Source organism: Gymnodraco acuticeps, unplaced genomic scaffold (assembly GCF_902827175.1).
Source record: "Gymnodraco acuticeps unplaced genomic scaffold, fGymAcu1.1, whole genome shotgun sequence".
NCBI classification, from domain to species: domain Eukaryota; kingdom Metazoa; phylum Chordata; class Actinopteri; order Perciformes; family Bathydraconidae; genus Gymnodraco; species Gymnodraco acuticeps.
In genome coordinates, this window is record NW_022990973.1 from 269,282 (window position 1) to 289,586 (window position 20,305).

General features: G+C 43.3%; 1 protein-coding gene across 1 annotated transcript; it reads left to right on the forward strand.

Moving 5' to 3' along the window:
• The first annotated feature begins 5,041 nt into the window (after nucleotides 1-5,041).
• LOC117558961 lies at nucleotides 5,042-7,038 on the forward strand. The gene is made up of 2 exons (XM_034235524.1): nucleotides 5,042-6,144; nucleotides 6,243-7,038. The coding sequence occupies exons 1-2, from the start codon at nucleotides 5,137-5,139 to the stop codon at nucleotides 6,984-6,986; spliced, it is 1,752 nt and encodes a 583-aa protein (XP_034091415.1). The 5' UTR covers nucleotides 5,042-5,136; the 3' UTR covers nucleotides 6,987-7,038.
• The last annotated feature ends 13,267 nt before the right edge of the window (nucleotides 7,039-20,305 follow it).

Here is a 20,305-nt window from a genome sequence, read left to right on the forward strand (position 1 = left end):
CCTGTGTGGACTCTCATGTGTGTCTTTAAACTTCCACTCTGTGAAAAAGCTTTCTCACAAACTGAGCAGCGAAAGGGTTTCTCTCCTGTGTGGATTCCCATGTGTTGATCTAGTTTTTGTCTATATCTAAAAGCTTTCTTACAAACTGAGCAGCTGAATGGTTTCTTCCCAGCATCAGGTTCAGAAGAGTCATCAGTGTCTTCAGAAGAGTCTCCAGTGTGGTCCTCAGTCTTTGGTTGTAAACTGCTCTCTGGATCTGAGTTCCTGGCTGGTTCTGGTCCTCGACAGTCTTCTCCATCAGCTTCTGTTTCCATGTGTTCAGTTTGTCTTTGATGAGGCTGTGAGGACTGAGGTTTCTCTTTATCATCTTCACTCTTCACAGGGTCAGGAGTGAAAGTGGACTTGGTGGTATCAGCCTCCTCCAGCTCCTGAAGCTGCTCTCCCTCCTGACTGATCTTGAGTTCCTCCTGTTCCTGCTTAATGTGTGGGGGGGGCTCTGGGTTCTCCTGTTCCAGACTGGTACTCCACTCCTGCTGGTCAGGGAGAGGCTCTTCTTTAAACACCACCAGCTGCTGGACATCTGCAGGAAACAGGAAACACATTGTTATATCAGTCTTGGACCTAGTCAATATAATTAGTTATGTTATTGAATTACAGTTTCCACAGAAGAGAGGCCCATCGTCTCTTCCGCAATAATTAGGGGTGAGCGGAAGTGAAAAGAGGCCCTCCTCAGGATAATACAGTTAAGTCTTGTTAGTTAGGTGGTTCATATCCTGACAGTATGAATTACACCTAAAGAGGTCATGAGATAATGACCTTTCGACATCTGGAACATATGTGGGTGTGTTGGCTAATGTAAGGAATATGTCTGTCTTATGGACATAGTTAACATGGGACTTGTCCTTAAAATGTACTGAAGTCCGCACAATGTAAATGTGATGTCAACTACCAATGCAAATTCCCTGCCAAGGGCAAGACAAATGTTACCAACTATGCCTACACACATGCAACCCTTGGGGGTTCTATTTTGTTGTTATTCAGTGTTACCAGGGGCACGAACTTCTGACCGGTGTTCCCTCTTGGTTTAGTCCGTGGGGGAGTGCTTAAGTGTGGGTACACATGTTCACCTGGTGCACAAGGTTATGGAGGTGGGGGTCTTGCTGGTGCTCAAGTGCCCATATACATCACCCCATGTTGCCATGACTGTTACCCTGCTAAAGAGACACTATTTCGGGGTAAAATGTATCCATGTTGACCCCTGGTTCTTGTTCCTTGTACACTGGATGCATGCTGGTATCCCTGGAAGAATGCAAGGTGTAGTTCCAATGCAAATTGGCTTAAGTCCTGTCAGGGTCTGGACATGTTGCCATGACTGTTACCCTGCTAAAGAGACACTATTTCGGGGTAAAATGTATCCATGTTGACCCCTGGTTCTTGTTCCTTGTACACTGGATGCATGCTGGTATCCCTGGAAGAATGCAAGGTGTAGTTCCAATGCAAATTGGCTTAAGTCCTGTCAGGGTCTGGACATGTTGCCATGACTGTTACCCTGCTAAAGAGACACTATTTCGGGGTAAAATGTATCCATGTTGACCCCTGGTTCTTGTTCCTTGTACACTGGATGCATGCTGGTATCCCTGGAAGAATGCAAGGTGTAGTTCCAATGCAAATTGGCTTAAGTCCTGTCAGGGTCTGGACATGTTGCCATGACTGTTACCCTGCTAAAGAGACACTATTTCGGGGTAAAATGTATCCATGTTGACCCCTGGTTCTTGTTCCTTGTACACTGGATGCATGCTGGTATCCCTGGAAGAATGCAAGGTGTAGTTCCAATGCAAATTGGCTTAAGTCCTGTCAGGGTCTGGACATGTTGCCATGACTGTTACCCTGCTAAAGAGACACTATTTCGGGGTAAAATGTATCCATGTTGACCCCTGGTTCTTGTTCCTTGTACACTGGATGCATGCTGGTATCCCTGGAAGAATGCAAGGTGTAGTTCCAATGAAAATTGGTTTAAGTCCCGTCAGGGTCTGGACATGTTGCCATGACTGTTACCCTGCTAAAGAGACACTATTTCGGGGTAAAATGTATCCATGTTGACCCCTGGTTCTTGTTCCTTGTACACTGGATGCATGCTGGTATCCCTGGAAGAATGCAAGGTGTAGTTCCAATGCAAATTGGCTTAAGTCCTGTCAGGGTCTGGACATGTTGCCATGACTGTTACCCTGCTAAAGAGACACTATTTCGGGGTAAAATGTATCCATGTTGACCCCTGGTTCTTGTTCCTTGTACACTGGATGCATGCTGGTATCCCTGGAAGAATGCAAGGTGTAGTTCCAATGCAAATTGGCTTAAGTCCTGTCAGGGTCTGGACATGTTGCCATGACTGTTACCCTGCTAAAGAGACACTATTTCGGGGTAAAATGTATCCATGTTGACCCCTGGTTCTTGTTCCTTGTACACTGGATGCATGCTGGTATCCCTGGAAGAATGCAAGGTGTAGTTCCAATGCAAATGGGCTTAAGTCCTGTCAGGGTCTGGACATGTTGCCATGACTGTTACCCTGCTAAAGAGACACTATTTCGGGGTAAAATGTATCCATGTTGACCCCTGGTTCTTGTTCCTTGTACACTGGATGCATGCTGGTATCCCTGGAAGAATGCAAGGTGTAGTTCCAATGCAAATTGGCTTAAGTCCTGTCAGGGTCTGGACATGTTGCCATGACTGTTACCCTGCTAAAGAGACACTATTTCGGGGTAAAATGTATCCATGTTGACCCCTGGTTCTTGTTCCTTGTACACTGGATGCATGCTGGTATCCCTGGAAGAATGCAAGGTGTAGTTCCAATGCAAATTGGCTTAAGTCCTGTCAGGGTCTGGACATGTTGCCATGACTGTTACCCTGCTAAAGAGACACTATTTCGGGGTAAAATGTATCCATGTTGACCCCTGGTTCTTCTCTCCTGGTGTCCATTTCATGTACATTTCCTGGTGTCCATTTTATGTGCATTTCCTGGTGTCCATTTCATGTACATTTCCTGGTGTCCATTTCATGTACATTTCCTGGTGTCCATTTCATGTACATTTCCTCGTGTCCATTTCATGTACATTTCCTCGTGTCCATTTCATGTACATTTGATGGGGGAGTCACATGTGGATGAAATTGACCCAATTCCCGGAGGTTCCGGGCCGAATTTGGGAGCTCATATGCGGCCTGCCGTGCACGCCCACCCGTGGAAAGCAAAAAAAAGTAAATAAAACGGTCAATTATATCTTAAATTCATCAAAAACTACGTTTTTAAAAATTCTCGAAAAACGGCTAAGTGCCAACGGGTGAGGGGACCAACCCTTCGGCGCTTCGGGCGGAAGCCCCGGAGACATTTCCACTGACCCGTTGCACTTTTCAACGGAGAGGGGAATTGAGACCTCCCCTCCTCCGTTAACAATTTTCATTCATCTTTTCCAAGCTACCTTCTGCACGAAATCGGAAACCCGGTTTTTGAGAGCACTTAGAAAAAAACGGCCTATTTCTCATGATGGGGAAATCATGGAGGAATGCGTCCGATGAGTGAGCACTTTGGATCGGACACAATTGTTGCCCGGAGGACCCCCAATCACGGTTCTTACAAAACTTTAAGTTTTTGAACTGGCCTCTGGAGGAATGCAAGAGGAGTTTCGACGGAATAACGAGACACTATTTTCGGACACATTGTTGCCTGGAGGACCCCCAATCACGGTTCTTACAAAACTTTAAGTTTTTGAACTGGCCTCTGGAGGAATGCAAGGGGAGTTGCCAGGGGACTCTACCTGCATTATGAGATACTATTTCCGGACACCTTTTCACCAATTTCACCCCTAGTCTCTGGTTCTTCCAAAAGTTAACTTTAACTTTTTCTGACTTTGGAGGAATGCAAGGGGAGTTGCCAGGGGACTCTACCTGCATTATGAGGCACTATTTCCGGACACCTTTTCACCAATTTCACCCCTAGTCTCTGGTTCTTCCAAAAGTTAACTTGAACTTTTTCTGACTCTGGAGGAATGCAAGGGGAGTTGCCAGGGGACTCTACCTGCATTATGAGGCACTATTTCCGGACACCTTTTCACCAATTTCACCCCTTTCTCTGGTTCTTCCAAAAGTTAACTTTAACTTTTTCTGACTCTGGAGGAATGCAAGGGGAGTTGCCAGGGGACTCTACCTGCATTACGAGGCACTATTCCCGGATACATTTTATCTATTTTAACCTCTTTCTCTGGTTCTCTGGTTGCATCCGTCTCTGGATCATGGAATAATGCATCCGCTGCATGAGGACTTTGGATCGGATACAATTGTTGCCTGGATGACCCCCAATCATGGTTCTTACCAAACTTAACGTTTTGAACTGGTCTCCGGAAGAAAGTAAGGGGAGTTGCCAGGGGACTCGACCCGCCTTAGGAGGCACTATTTCACCCAGTTTTGGCTCCCGCCTTGCCTGGATGATAGGACCGATAGATGACAGGGATCTCTGCCCGCCTAACGAGTGCCTAAATGGGACACCTTTCGCACGATGATGCAAATTGGTTATTTATTGAAAATAAACCGGAGAGATTTGACATGGGGTCTTTCTAGTTCGCTGAGTGCAACTTTCTTATTTTCACCTATCCTTCTTTGTCCCCCCCGGTTCTATACATTATACTGGTGACACTTCCCGGTACCGAAATGCTCAGGCATACAAAAATGATGGCGATCGGTTGTCCTATCTGTAATAGTCCCTACCGTGCCCTGAGCAAGCACCTGCTGAGGAACCATAGTGTGCGTAATTTAGTGGAAAGAAGAATTCTGCTGTTGTTGGCGAAAGGACGGATAAACATTAGGCTCCATCCCTGCATTATTGCAGGATGCGAGTACAACGGGACAAGGCTGGACCGCCACTTGTACAGAAACCATGTTGAGCTGTCCCGGCAGGAATTACATGTGGTTTTAACTAAACTAAAAATGAAAGTGGCCACAAAGAAGCTTCATGAACTCAGTTTGACAAACCCCAGAGTAGCAACGATTACCTCTTGGGATGTTGACACTGTGGGTGATGATGTCCTGTCACAACCTCCACCCTTGTCCCCAGTGATTACATGTGACAACCCGGACTGTAAGGAATGGAGGATGGATGCAAACAGAATGAAGGCTCAGAGGGACATATATGCTGCTGAGGTGAAATCCCTGCGCTGCATGCTGCAGCAGAGGATTCAACGTAACCGAAAGAGGATGAACCAGAGGGCCGAGGACCAAGAGCGGGTGTTTCTAAGGAAACGATCCCGAACAGAGTCAACACCAAAGAGGCTGTCCAAGTCCAAAGGTCCCTCCTGCAGGAAGTCCCCCATTGCCTCTCACACACCTGTATCCAGCTCCTCAGAACCTGCATCCATAGATACCGAGGCCTCGTCATCCTCCCCTCCCATACATTCCCCCTGGTTCAGCGGCAGGGGCCGGGGGAATCGAATGCGGGACATTACATTCCCACGCATCATGGAGAAGTATCTGCAAGGCTACCGGGACCATTATGAGGGCATCGATCCAACAGTGAGGCTCCAAGAAAACGCAGTCTCCAAAATAAGCAGAGTCAAATCATTCCTAAGCTTCATGGCACACGGTTTCAATCGCCTGTCTGACTGGCTCTTTTTGAGGGATCTGAAGAGGATACGTGGGTGGTCCCGGAGCCTGATAAAGTCAAGCCTACAGGTCACGACATCTGACTTCTATATCAAAAATATATCACACTTTCTCAAGTACATGAATGAAACACCATGCAAGGGGAGCAGGCTCAACCAGAATGACATGATTTTAATCACACGGGAAGTTGCTGCCATCCTGAAGTCCATGAGAAAGAAGGTGTTTATCCACCAGATGCAGGTGAAGCGGGACAAGATGGAAGGTCTGCCAAGCCATAAAGACATCATGGCATGTTTGACTGCGGCCAAAACTCGCATCCCTCAGCTCCTGGACGTGATGACCAGCAACCCGACTCACGCAACCCGGAGCCTGCTCTATGGGTACATGACCCTCAATTGGAGCTGCATTTATGGGCACCGTCCGGGGGTCTACTCCAACATGACCAACACGGAGGTCCTAAAGGCGGAGATAACTGGCACTGCCTTTGGCCACCTCATCCACGTGAGTGAGCTATTAAAACATGTGTTTATTCTGGCAGTGATACACATGTTGTGGATGATTGATACTTGTATTGACGCTCTCTAACTCTGTCATAACAGGTAAGCAACCACAAGACGGCCAACGCGTTCGGGGAAGCGCAGATGTATCTCACCATAGAAGAATTTGGGTGGATGAAAAGGTGGCTGGAAATCAAGGGGACGCTGACCGGCACCAACAACCGCTACTTCCTCTGCATAGCGGGGAAGAACCCATCGAGGAACCTTGCCACCTTCCTGAGGTTAGCATGGGCTGATGTTGGACTAAAAGGTCCCATTAACTTCACCGACCTCCGCACAGTCCACGCCGATAATGCGAAGAGGTTTCAGGACATAAGCAACCGCCAAAGAGTGAGTGATTTCATGTGTCACAACACTGCAACTGCAGACACATTTTATGCCAAGAATCCTTCTTTGAAGGAGGCTGCGGACATACGAATGCTCTTCACAGAGTCACTGCAAGCAGCGGCCGCAGCAGCATCAGGGGTGAGTGAAGACAATTTGGGGGACATTGACATCCACAGTGACCGTGACAGCTCTGGAGAGGAGCATAGCCCTACTCCCTACCAAGACTCCACCGATACCGAGACGTCAGATGAATTATACAAAGACTTCAACGCTTGGAGAGCGGCGAAGAGGGAACAGTCAATGGCCGAACACAGTCCCTCAGACACGGGTGAAGAGAGGGTGCCAGCCTCTGCACCAACTTCACCCGATACGGACAATGTTGCCAGTGATCAACTTGTAAATATGCAATGTTTTGTTGTACTCAGTCCGCTTGTGCTGGATGAGTTAATAATGTTATAATGTTATAAAGTGTCAATGTATATATTTCTGTAAATAAAGTTTGTTAAAATTACTTAATTTGTCCTCTTTTTTATAACCCAATATGGGTGTTTCCCCATTAAGATCCCCAGGGGCACGAGGTTCTGGTGGTGTGCATGAAGGGGTTTAGTCCACGTGAGGAGTGCTCAAATGTGGGAGGATGTGTAAGGCAGCGGAGGGTAAAATAAGTTAAAGTGTGAACCTCCAGCAGGGCAGGTGGTGCTGCTGTGAATAAGGCCGACTATGGAGTCCGATGGGCGGACTGTAAAGCACCGCAAAATACACCCCTGATAGGTTACCAGGGCCATGAGAATATCCTCCATAGGAGGGTGGGTGCTGCTGTGAATAAGGCCGACTATGGAGTCCGATGGGCGGACTGTAAAGCACCGCAAAATAGACCCCCTTATAGATTACCAGGGCCATGAGAACATCCTCCATAGGAGGGTGGGTGCTGCTGCTGTGAATAAGTCCGACTATGGTGTCCGATGGGCGGACTGTAAAGCACCGCAAAATAGACCCCCTTATAGATTACCAGGGCCATGAGAACATCCTCCATAGGAGGGTGGGTGCTGCTGCTGTGAATAAGTCTGACTATGGTGTCCGATGGGCGGACTGTAAAGCACCGCAAAATAGACCCCCTTATAGGTTACCAGGGGCACGAGTTTCTTGAGGGTGTAATCATCTGGGTTTAGTCCGTGGGGGAGTGCTTAAGTTCGGGGGCCCGGGGTCCCAAGGTGCGCGAGGTTATGGAAGTACGCATGTCAGGTAGATATGCTGGAGGTCTGTAGTCTGTGTTTTGGGTCTCTGTGAGCGGCCAAAGTGAGGTGGTTTTCCCGGTGTATGTCATGGAAGTCTGAGATAGCCTGTTTGCCCATGTCAAATCTTATGAGGCACTATTTTGGGATACATTTTATCCATTTTAACCCCTTTCTCTGGTTCTTCCAAAAGTTCACTTAACTTATTTAGCCTCTGGAGGAATGCAAGGGGAGTTGCCAGGGGAGTCTACCTGCATTATGATGCACTATTTTGGGATACATTTTATCCATTTTAACCCCTTTCTCTGGTTCTTCCAAAGTTCACTTATACTTATTTAGCCTGTGGAGGAATGCAAGGGTAGTTATCAGGGGAGTCTACCTGCATTATGATGCACTATTTTGGGATACATTTTATCCATTTTAACCCCTTTCTCTGGTTCTTCCAAAAGTTCACTTATACTTATTTAGCCTGTGGAGGAATGCAAGGGTAGTTATCAGGGGAGTCTACCTGCATTATGAGGCACTATTCCCGGGTACATTTTATCCATTCTGTACATTTGGCTTACCGCGACTGGTAGTTAATGTCGCTACGGGGGATGCGAATATCCCTAAGGTATGTAAGGGAAATTGTGTGTGCGTTCATTACACACTCAAAAAAACGATTCAAGCCCTTCTTAGACTTGACACATTAATAATTGTTTCACTTTACTTAAATATTTTTATTTAAGAAATAAACCTAAGTATAGTTCATTAGTGTAACACAAATTACATTAATCAATTCACTTATTAAATGTATTTAAGACAGAGCAACTCAAAATGAATTGTTTTCATTTGGGACCGCCCCTTTGCACATCACCTTTGCGCATGCACAAGATCCGTTCTGTCATTTGCCGCCTTTTGTCTAACACTGACGGTGTGAAACTGACGGTGGAAAGTCTATTATTTGGTAAGTATTTGTTTTTTCTAGTAGTTTAGAATGTTCCCTGTTTCCAAGTAGGCCTAATGCCTTTTCATTATATCGACAAGAATATTTGAAACCACCGTGTTATATTTTGCTCCGTTTTTAGTTGGGTCTAAACAGCAAGCTAGCTAGCTTGCTAGATATGGTTAGCATTGAATACTGGATAGTAGAGATCATTAGATTATATTAAATTAGATGTCACGTTATTGTCATTGAACACAGTACACCGAAATTCAGTTTAAATTCAACCAAAAAATGCAAAGAGTAATTCAAGTGCACGAGGTAAAGCTAGCTAGCTGGATAACTGGTTTGTTAGCTAGCTTGCTAGATACGGTTAGCATTGAATACTGGATAATGGAGATCATTAGATTATATTACATTCGATTTAACGTTATTGTCATTGAACACAGTACACCGAAATTCAGTTTAAATTCAACCAAAAAATGCAAAGAGTAATTCAAGTGCACGAGGTAAAGCTAGCTAGCTGGATAACTGGTTTGTTAGCTAGCTTGCTAGATACGGTTAGCATTGAATACTGGATAATGGAGATCATTAGATTATATTACATTCGATTTAACGTTATTGTCATTGAACACAGTACACCGAAATTCAGTTTAAATTCAACCAAAAAATGCAAAGAGTAAGCGCCGCCATTTTCTATCATAAAGCTCAGCAGGTCTGTCCATCTCTCTCCTGGCCTTAGTGCAGGCAGAGGAGGACAGGCGGAGCCACTCGTTTCTGTAGGAGTTCAGTTGAGTTTAGTTTTTTACTGCCAAATATTTAATATAAATAATGAGATAATATATATATGTGAATCTTGTATGGGTTACCTCACTCACAAGCAGGCACCCAGAGTTGTGCAGAAACGTAGGCCTGCTTTATAAAACATGTCTACTAGACTCTTAATTTTAAAGTGTGATCTGTTATCATTTTTTTTTTGGGTTGTGCAATCTTAGGCAATTATGTGTTGTCTGTGAAAATTCAAATATATAAGCATTTTAATCACACCTCTAATATATTTATGTTGTCTTTTGCAGTTTGATCAGCATTAACAAGCATCTTGGGGCAACCTCTTATTTATGGTAAGTACACGGCTACTTTCACATTACTTGCATAAGCTGATCTGTGACATTGTCAGTTGTTCAGTGTCAATTGCTAATTCTCTTTTTTCTCTTTTTCAGGTTATGCATGTGGCAGTGCAAACACTGCAGTTTGGAACTAGCTAGCAGGTATTTGTTGTTAAAACATTTCCGGCAGACACATGCACATTTAAGGGGCAGTTGTCGCTATCCATGTCCATATACTGATTGCCCATGTTCGTTTGACACATGGAGTAAACTTTTAAATCACACATACAAAACTCATGCTAAACAGCTAACACCAAAGCCAGTAGAATTAACAAGTAACAATTGGTTGTATTGTGCTTGTTAATAATATTTTTAAGGTGAATGCGGAGTTTTTGAGGATCACAACATCACCACTTCAATCAAAGTTCATGTGGCAGCTGGACCACTTCTCAGACAAGCTCTTGAAGATCTTCAAGACCAAAGGAGGAGTGAAGGGGCACAAAATCAAGGAAGCCCTTGCAATATCAGATTCGGTTAGTATAAATGCAGAGAACCTCGTTTTTCACTGTATTGTTTTTGTCCATGATCATATGAACACATTTAAGAAATTGTCTGCTTTATAGTGTTTTTAAGGCAATAGCTTATTGTGGAAATGTAGGTGTAAGGAGTCCTGCTTAGGGACACACACGACAGATACAGCCCTCTACGTTGTAAACTACCTGCTCTGTTGCACATGCATTGTGCTTAATTGTCTTTGATTTATCGCCCCTGCTTTAGTTTGAAAACATCCACATCAAGAGGGGGTGCATCCTGCGAAGCATCGCGATCTACCTCAACGAGGATCCAGACTCTTTTTTTAAGGAGTATCAGGTATGTTTATCACAATATGTTTTCAATGTAGTGGTTAACAGTGTTACCCACAATTATAACCACCATTACTTACATTTATAATAAGAAAATTATATGGCACACAACCCTATCCCTGCTTACATCTAAATATCTTATCACATATCATAAATACATGCAGAAATAAATAAATCTATACATTAATATAGGAATGAATATATGTAAGAATGAATAAATACAGAAATAAAAAAATAATAATAAATAGATACAGAAGTAATTTCATCGGGCAAGTGTTAAAATAAATATAGAAAAAAGTGAATTAATACATTTATACAGATATAAATACATCTATAAATTAACATAGGAATACAATTGATAAATACAAATGTGAATTAAAACATGAATATATCTGGAAATAAATACAAATAATAAATGAATGCTGAAATAAATATTTACATTTATATATAAATACATCTATAAATGAATAAATAAATATGGACATGAATACATATGTAAGAACTTATAAATAATTGAATAAATACATAAATAAAATAATAAATAAATGCTGAAATATAATTAATCAATAGATTCATGTTTAAAAAGGTATGTGAATGCAGCAATTACTAAATTGTTAAAGGAATAATTACATAATCACATAAATCAAGGAAATAAATTATTAAAGAATAAATAATCAAATACATATCGAAATAAGTAGGTAAATGCATAATTAACTACAGGAATAACAACAAATTACATTATTAAGTAGGGACGTAAACAAATAATACCTGAATTAATAAATAAGATAACGTTGATAATCAAACAGAACATACAGGAATATATCTTTATAACTTATTTATGCAAACATTTTCTTTCAAGCTTAATTTAGTTCTGTGTTGGAGGTCCTAACCTTCTCTGGTATCACTCGGACATTTTTGTCCAAATTGGTAATTTTTCACATCAGATTTGGCTATAATGATTTTGTGTTTTTTCTAGATACTTTTTGGAATTTCAATTTTTCTAATCGGTCTCGAATACACTGTACAAATTACCCTAATTGTCCATTTAAAAAATGTTCCCACACTTCCCAAAAAGTGTGGGGGAAAAATATTTAAATATAATATTTGTATCATATCATTTTATCATTCAAGTTTTTGAAAGTGGACATTTTTATCCTGAGTGGCCAAATTGGGTAGTACATTTGAGTGATACCAGAGGGTTAGTCTAAAACTGTTTTGATCAATTAGGAGAGCCACATAAGTAAATCTGCTTCTATAAAATGTAGTAATTCAGGTTTTAGTTAACACATATGTTGTATGTTTGTGTCTTTGTTCAGGCCTCTGCCTCTGAAGATGCCAAGAGGGACATGGCAAACACAGTCATGGGCATATACACACTTCAAAGAGATGTGGATGGGCAGCCAGAGGACGTGGGAATTGTCATCGAAGGCAATATAGTCATGGACAACTTGGGCAGCGTGATTGTGGGGTTTGTCATGCTATTGGGACTTATTTATGCCCTGGATTTGAGCTTTCCGGACAACCTCAAACACACCTTCGAGTTCATGCAGAAGGTAGTGATGAATCTGGATGGGCACAAGCTGAATGGTAAAATCGAAAGTCTGAAGATCAAGTTGTTCGATTGAAATGTGAAAAAGAAGTGACTCATGAGTTCATTGTTGTCATTTTATTCACGAGTTTCCTAATCAGAGCAGATTGAGCCGTTATATCAATCATTTGTTCTGTGCTTTTCTGTATTTGTTTCAACACACTGTAACACTATTTCCATATGTTGGTGTTTGCAGTGCACTCTTTATGTTATGTGTTATTGTCCTGTTAGAAGAGCAGTGCATACCCCTGTTATATTGTATTCATTGTATTTGGCAAAGGGAGATTTGTAAGTTAATTATAGGAGTTCCATTTCTCTGCCATTTTAAAAATGGTATTATCTTTCAGAAATGTTTTTCATCTTTCAGTGTGAATTCATTCATTTTAAAAAGACTGTATTGAATGGAGGATTGTTTTGAATAATGTGAATTTAAAAATAAAAAAAACTAAACCATGTTTTCTATCATGTGTAACACATTTTTATTAAATTATATTTAACCTCATTATTTCATTTTCAATTAATTAAATAGGATTTAGGTGGACTAGCATTATTTAAATTCATAAAGGTAATGTTATCATTTTACTTAAACTCTATTTGAAAAATTTGAGTTGGACTAACTCATTTACATTATACTGCATGGATGCCATTAGTTTGAGTTTGTGCCACATATATTTATTGGATGGAAAACCTGCCAACAATAAAATTGAGTTAATCCAATGAGTTATTTCTTTGAGTGCAGCTGCTATATATGATGTGAAAGACTTGTACTCGTTGGAGCATTACCACTATTGACTGATTGTGTGCAAGGTAATGTTTCCTCATTATTATTGATTGTTGTACAATGAAATAATAATTAATCAACTATATCTGTGTTTGTTTTTTATTGATTCCTCTCTGTTTTTATTCTTTCCTTCTGTGAGTGCTGAATTGCCACAACAACACAGTCAGAAAAAATGGTCTAATTATGTTGGCTCAATTCACCTCATGTAGCCCAGCCCCTTTCCACTTACAGTTAAATATGAAAAAGGGTTTTTTCTTCTGGTTTAGCACTAGCCGCAATGTAAACAATGAATTGAATTTTGGATTGTTCACAGCTACACTACATAGGGCTATTCAATTAGTTTGGAATGGGGGTCGGTTGTTGAAAATGATCCAAAGCAAGGGTCCGGGAAAAAGATGGCTTGAAAGATGAGCAATCATATTAAGAGCTTCAGATACAGTACAACAGCATAGTGGAGTGCATATATTGTGTTTAATTCAATCAAACAACATAGCCCCAAGGCCTTTATAGATCTAAATGGCAAGTTCAGAACTCAGTAGACCTACATGTGAAGCTAATTTAACCATCAACATCATTTAATTTAGGTGAAATTATCTTATCATTCACACAGAGATAGAATAAATGACAGGAGTTGTCACTACAATAGCTATTAGGTGGGTTCGATACCCGAGCCTGCTCAAGTTTTCAGGCAATGTCTTCCCCTCTATCTCTCAAGGTAACACCCTCTCTGGAATAAAGGCACTCTGTAGATTACTTTTTAACATTATACTCAAAGCGCCAGCAAATATCCCCCCCGGGGCCAGATTTGGCCCCTGGGCCGCCAATTGAATAGCCCTGCACTACGCCTACATTATAGAATGAAAATACTGTGATACAAATTAAAATCCTGCATTCAAACTAGGGCTGCTCGATTATGGCAAAAATCATAATCACGATTATTTCTGGTAAATATTGATAGTTAGTAAAAGTTGACTGTACGCTAGAGACCGGAGGATAAAGACACGGCAACTAAAGCTTCCTTTGTGACGTGTTTATATGGATTTATTAAACAGACTGCAAGTCACAACAAAACCTGGCTGAGGGCTTTTAGGGGGTGGGGGGGCAGGATGTATAATGCAAGACACATTGAGAGCATCATTGCGAAAGGGAATGCAGCAAAATATTTTTTTCCAATTACGTTGTTGCAAGCCAAAATCGTAAAGTAAAAGTATGCCCTAATTCAAACCTTATTGAGGTAAACGTGTGCATTATCAGAACATTTTACGGCACCCTCTTATGTCATAGTAATGATGGTGCAGTCAAATGTTCCCTGTCAGTGTTTCATTTATGATGTTTCTTGATTATTTTGAATGTTGCATTTTACTGCTGTACATGTTTAAAGTTGCTCTTGTATAAATGATTATAGATGAGGGAACCTGCTAAATATTAAAATATGTGTGTTTTTTATATACAGTACCAGTCAAAAGTTTGGGCACCTTCTCATTCAATTGTTTTTGTTTATTTTAATTAGTTTCTACTTTGTAGATTAATACTGAAGACATCAAAACTATGAAAGAACACATATGGAATTATCTAGTAACAAAAAAGTGTGATTTTTATTCTAGATTCTTCAAAGCAGCCCCCTTTTGCCTTGATGACAGCTTTGCACACTCTGGGCTTCTCTTAGTCAGCTTCATGAGGATGTTAGTGCAATTAATGGCTCACCAACTTTAAATGTTAACACAGAGAGAGAGATCAATAAAACATAAACACAGATATGCTCGAGATTAATCAATATTTAGTTGCACAACAAAAAATAATAATATTGGAGTATATCACCTTGCTTCAACAGCAACCAATCGCGGAAATGCCCAAACGAGTAGCAGTTTTACACAGGCATATATAGCTACGGTAATGAACACACACACACATTTCCCCTATGAATGCCATACTTGTATATGTATCATAGGTCGAAAGGTCACTATCTCATGACGTCTTTAACTAAGAAAGACTTAACTGTATTATAACCTGAGGCTCTACCGACTGAGCTATGGAGCCTCTTTGTACTTTTGCTCACCCCTAATAATTACGGGGGAGACGATGGGGCCTCTTCTCTGGAAACTCAATAACACATGTGTCTTAACTAACCATGTGACTAGGCATAAGACTGATATAACAAGACGATGGGGCCTCTCTGACCTGTGTGACCTTAATGAATAAGCGAGAAATACGCTGTAATAAGGAATCTCCCATAACAAGGTCATCACCTGGAATGATTTTCCATTACATTTGGAAATTTTAAATGGAAAGGGGTAAATTATCTACGGGCGGTGGTGGCGAAGTCCATAGGGACTTGGCTTGGCAACTGGAAGGTCACCAGTTCAAGTCCCGGAAAGACCAAGTGCTACCGAGGTGTCCCTGAGCAAGGCACCATTCCCTACACGGCTCCCCGGGCGCCGTACATAATGGCAGCCCACTGCTCCTAACACTAGGATGGATCAAATGCAGAGAAACTGTTTCGTTACATAGTACCTGTACTACGTAATGACAATAAGTTGAATCTTCTTCTTCATCAACACGTGTGCCTTGTCAAGTCAATTTGTGGAATTACTTGCTTTCTTAATGTGTTTGAGGTAGGGTTAGTGCACAGTGGAGAGCCCTATTTGACTACTGTTGTAATCCATATTATGGCAAGACCCACTCAACTCAGTGAAGAGAAACGACCATCCATCATCACTTTAACAAATGAAAGCCAGTCGATCCGGAAAATAGAACTTTGAATGTATCCTCAAGAGCACTCACAAAAACCACATAACGCTATAATAATTCCATATGTGTTGTTTTATAGTTGTGATGCCTTCAGTATTAATCTGCAATGTAGAACCAATTTAAATAAATAAAAAACGTGGTCCTGTGTCTTTGATCCTCTATCCTGAGATCTGGACTTCGAGTCGTGGCTGAACCTGTCTCAGCGGTCCTGCCTGACTCATCATACTACTTCCCTGATTGCTCCCACAGGATTGTTGACATCCTCGTGGATTCATCTTCTTATTATAGACCCAAACACAGGGGATGAGCACCACATTGACACTGAAGGCCCCCCAGTCTACGCTAGGGCCCAGTGACTCAACCCTGACATGCTGGCAGTCGCCAAGTCGGAGTTCGTCATCATGGAGTGTCTGGGCATCATCCGCCGCTCAGACAGCCGGTTGGGCTTCACCGCTCCACATGGTCCCTAAATCAGCCAGTGGCTGGCGACCGTGTGGTGACTACCGCCGCCTTCGAGTTCCAGCGTATGCCGTTTGGACTTAACTTGTTTAGCCCTGAGCCTGTTTTTCAGGTATCAGGCTCGAAAATAACATTCCCAGAACAAATGACCATATCTTCCCTTATAAAAGGGTTAAATTAATAATCTTTTTTCTCAAAGTAATGATAAACCTGTGAGTTGGATGTAGAAAGAATCAATATAGATCTTTTTTATTTTAAAGAAAATTCAGATTGAACATAGTAAAAAAACTGTAAATAATTGTGTACTTATAGTGAAAACTACCCTTGGGTGATTGTAAGGTAGACTAAAAGCTTTAGGAATCCAAAGTACAACATATAATAAGTACCCTGTATCAAGATTGATGCAAAACAAGTGACATTTGACCTTTTTAAGAGAGGTTTAGCAAAACCTCTGAGGTGATTTGGGTGGAAATGGGGGTTTTACCGTTTCTCTGTAACCCATTGGTCGATTTTGGTGATTGACATCTCTTTCTGACCATTAGAGCCAATAGAATCAATGGGGAATCTCCCCGCTCACACACATGCTAAAACAAAAAGGTGGGGGCTTCGCGCACTCAGTTTTGCAGTGAACATATTTCTAGCTCTGACTTCCAGAAACGGAAAAGGAGGTTTATTGCTTATGGATTATCAGAAATCATTTCAAAGGGACACAGACACATTGGAATAACCTATGGATTAACTTCAGCAAAGTTTTAATGCCATTGAAGACCACTTTTGACCAGACAACAACCAAGGTGAGCCATGTTGCAGTTTTTAGCTACCTAGCGCAACATGTTTTGATGTCTGTTTGTTTATAAAGTTGCAGGTTCGTATAATTGAGTGATAATGTCTGTACCCTTCAATTCTGTGTCATCTCACGATGTGAAACGATGTGTTGGATGTGCAGCAAAGATAAATAATAAGGTTGTGTGAGTGAATTTCGGTGCAGTCATCTGTTAGCATTTTTCGCTCGTTGCTAATTCAGAGGCTCAGCGTTAGCATTGTGGGTTTTTAAAACAATTTTTTTTTAAATGATCAGTTAGATGAGTTTCTTTCCGTTACATGGATATAAAACATTCATAGTTTATTAAATTAACATGCCCTCAGACACTGTTTCCTGCAAGATGTTGCGGGAGGGCCCTGGTACCGGGGTCTGTCGGGCTTAACAGGTTAAGAACGCAGCTCAGTGCTTTCAGCGGCTCATGGATTCAGCGCTCAGAGACATGCCATTTATCTTCGTCTATTTAGACGACATCCTTGTCGCCAGCTCCTCCTCTGAAGAGCACCAGGCACATCTCCGTGTCCTTTTCGCGAGGCTCAACCAACACTGCCTGATTCTCAACCCGGCGAAGTGTCAGTTCGGGTTGTCCTCCATCCATTTCCTCGGACATCTCATCAGCAATGATGGAGCCGACCCCCTTCCGTCAAAAGTGGAGGCCGTGTCCGCCTTTCTGCGACCGCCTACAGCTTGGGCGCTCCGAGAGTTCCTCGGGATGGTGACGTTTTATCACCGGTTCATCCGCCGGGCGGCCCACACCATGCGCCCGCTGTACGAGGCCCTCAAGGACAAGTCCCCCGGTCAGGCCATAGACTGGACGGCTGAAAGGGAGGCCACTTTCGATGCCACCAAAGCCGCCCTGAGCGAAGCCCCCATGTTGGCTCACCCATCGACAAGGCCGCCATCGCTATCACCACCGACGCCTCTGATTACGCTGTGGGCGTGGTGCATGACAATGGGTCGACGGCGCCTGGCAACCGTTCGCCTTTTTCAGCCGTTAGTTGACTCCCAGGGAGCGCAAGTACAGCGCTTTCGACAGGGAACTCCTTGGTCTCTATTTGGCGGTTCGCCACTTCAGTTTCCTGCTGGAAGGCCGGGAGTTTGCAGAGTTCGTGGATCACAAGCCACTTACTTTCTTCATGTCCAAAGTGGCCGAGCCGTGGTCTGCCCAACAGCAACGCGAGCTTTCGTACATCTCCGAGTACACCACGGACATACGACACATCGCTGGCAAGGCTAACGTGGTTGCAGACTGCCTCTCCAGAGCGGTCATCGGAGCTGTGCAGCTGGGAATCGATTATCTCCGCATGGGCGCTGACCAGGCATCTGACCACGGGGTCCAGACCCTCAAGGTCTTGGTCACGGGATTACGCCTGGAGGAGGTTACGGTTGGTGACTTGGGCGCGAAGCTGTGGTGTGACATCACCGCGGGCCAGCCTCGACCGCTAGTCCCTGCGGACTGGCGCCAACCAGTTTTTGAGGCGGTTCACAATCTTTCCCATCCCGGTAGGAAACTGTCCGTGAAGTTGGTGTCGCAGAAGTTCGTGTGGCAGGGGCTTAAGAAGGACGTGAGGTCCTGGGTCGACTCATGCGTGGCCTGTCAACGGGCTAAGGTCCACCGCCATACTAGCACCTTTTGAACTTTTTACGGTTCCTGAGAGGAGGTTTGACCATGTCAATGTCGACATCGTCGGTCTGCTTCCCCCCTCTCATGGTTTCACCTAGCTGTTTACGATGGTGGACAGGACGACCCGCTGGCCAGAGGCCGTTCGCCTCACCTCGATGTCGGCTTCCAACGTCGCCCGCGCTTTCATCGGCACGTGGGTGGCACGCTTCGGGACCCCGTCTGACCTCTCCTCTGACCGCGGTTCTCAGTTCACCTCGGAGCTGTGGAACGTGGTTGCTGTGAGTTTGGGGGTCAAGCCGCACCGCAGCTCGAACAGCCACCCGTACAATCACGCATGTCACCGGTTTGAAACCTGCAGATCGCCTTATATGGACGCCGGAAGCCGACGAAGCCTTCATTAACATGAAGCTGGCTCTCTAATCCCCGCCGACGCTAGGTCTACCTGATCCTACCAAGCCTTTTACACAGGCAGTAGATGAACGCGATGGGTGTATGACCTCAGTTCTCCTTCAAGATTATGGGGGAAAATAGAGGCCTGTTTCTCCTCCAAGCTAGACCCTGTGCTGCTGGCCTGCCAAAATGTCTCCGTGCAGTTGCTGCAGCTGAAAAAGCTCTCGACTCCTCACGTGACATTGTAGGTTATGCACCTTTAACACTGTTGGTTCCAGATGCTGTTTCTCTCATCCTCTGTGAACAGAGAACATCACACCTCTCTGCTGCACGTTATCTTAGGTATCACACATGCCTGTTAGACATGCCTAATGTTGAAGTCAAATGCTGTACCACTCTGAACCCAGCATCTCTTATGCCTCTCCCAGAAGACGGTGACGAACACGACTGTGTTGCCGAGCTTCTTATTGTATGTACTCCCAGACCTGACTTAAGAGATGTACCCCTGATCAACCCCGACATCATTTTGTATGTTGATGGGTCCGCCTCTCGCGACCCTGTGGGCACTAATCGGGTGGGTTTCTCTGTTGTTTCAGATTCTGCTGTGCTCTGTTCCGGACCGCTCCCATGCCACCTCTCAGCACAAGCAGCAGAGCTCGTAGCACTCACTGAGGCCTGCACTTTTGCTAAAGGCAAATCTGTAACTATCTACACTGACTCACGTTATGCTTTCGGGGTAGTGCATGACTTTGGCGCTATTTGGAAGTGTAGACAATTTTTTTAAATCTGACGGTAAGCCAGTACTCGTTGCAGGCTTATTGGCTACTCCCGTCTGAAGTTGCATTATGTAAACGCTCTGCACACACCGGCAACACTGACCCCGTCTCATTAGGAAATGTGCTAAATTGACACATGGGTTAGACCATGTGTCAAAAGGGGGGATGTTAGAGGCCATTAAGAGAACTTAGTCCATCAGAGGCTAAGAAACACTGTCTAGTAATGGTTGACACATGGTCCAAATGGGTTGAAGCATTTCCAGTAAACGCACAAACAGCAAATGCTGTGGCTAAAGCTTTACTAAGGGAAATTATTCCTAGATGGAGGATACCAAGCAAGATCTCTAGCGACAATGGTTCACATTTTGCTAATGAGGCCATTGCAGAGTGGTGGTGCGGTGGAAAGAGAGAACGGTATAATCAAAAACAAGTTAGCAAAATGCTGCGCAGACACAGGTTTTCCTGGACA

What these genes read in the sequence shown, in the direction of transcription:
- LOC117558961 (XM_034235524.1), top strand. Translation starts at nt 5,137, where the DNA reads ATGGATGCAAACAGAATGAAGGCTCAGAGGGACATATATGCTGCTGAG. An exon ending in CCTTTGGCCACCTCATCCAC is followed by an intron (nt 6,145 to 6,242) that starts GTGAGTGAGCTA and finishes CTGTCATAACAG; the next exon opens with GTAAGCAACCACAAGACGGC.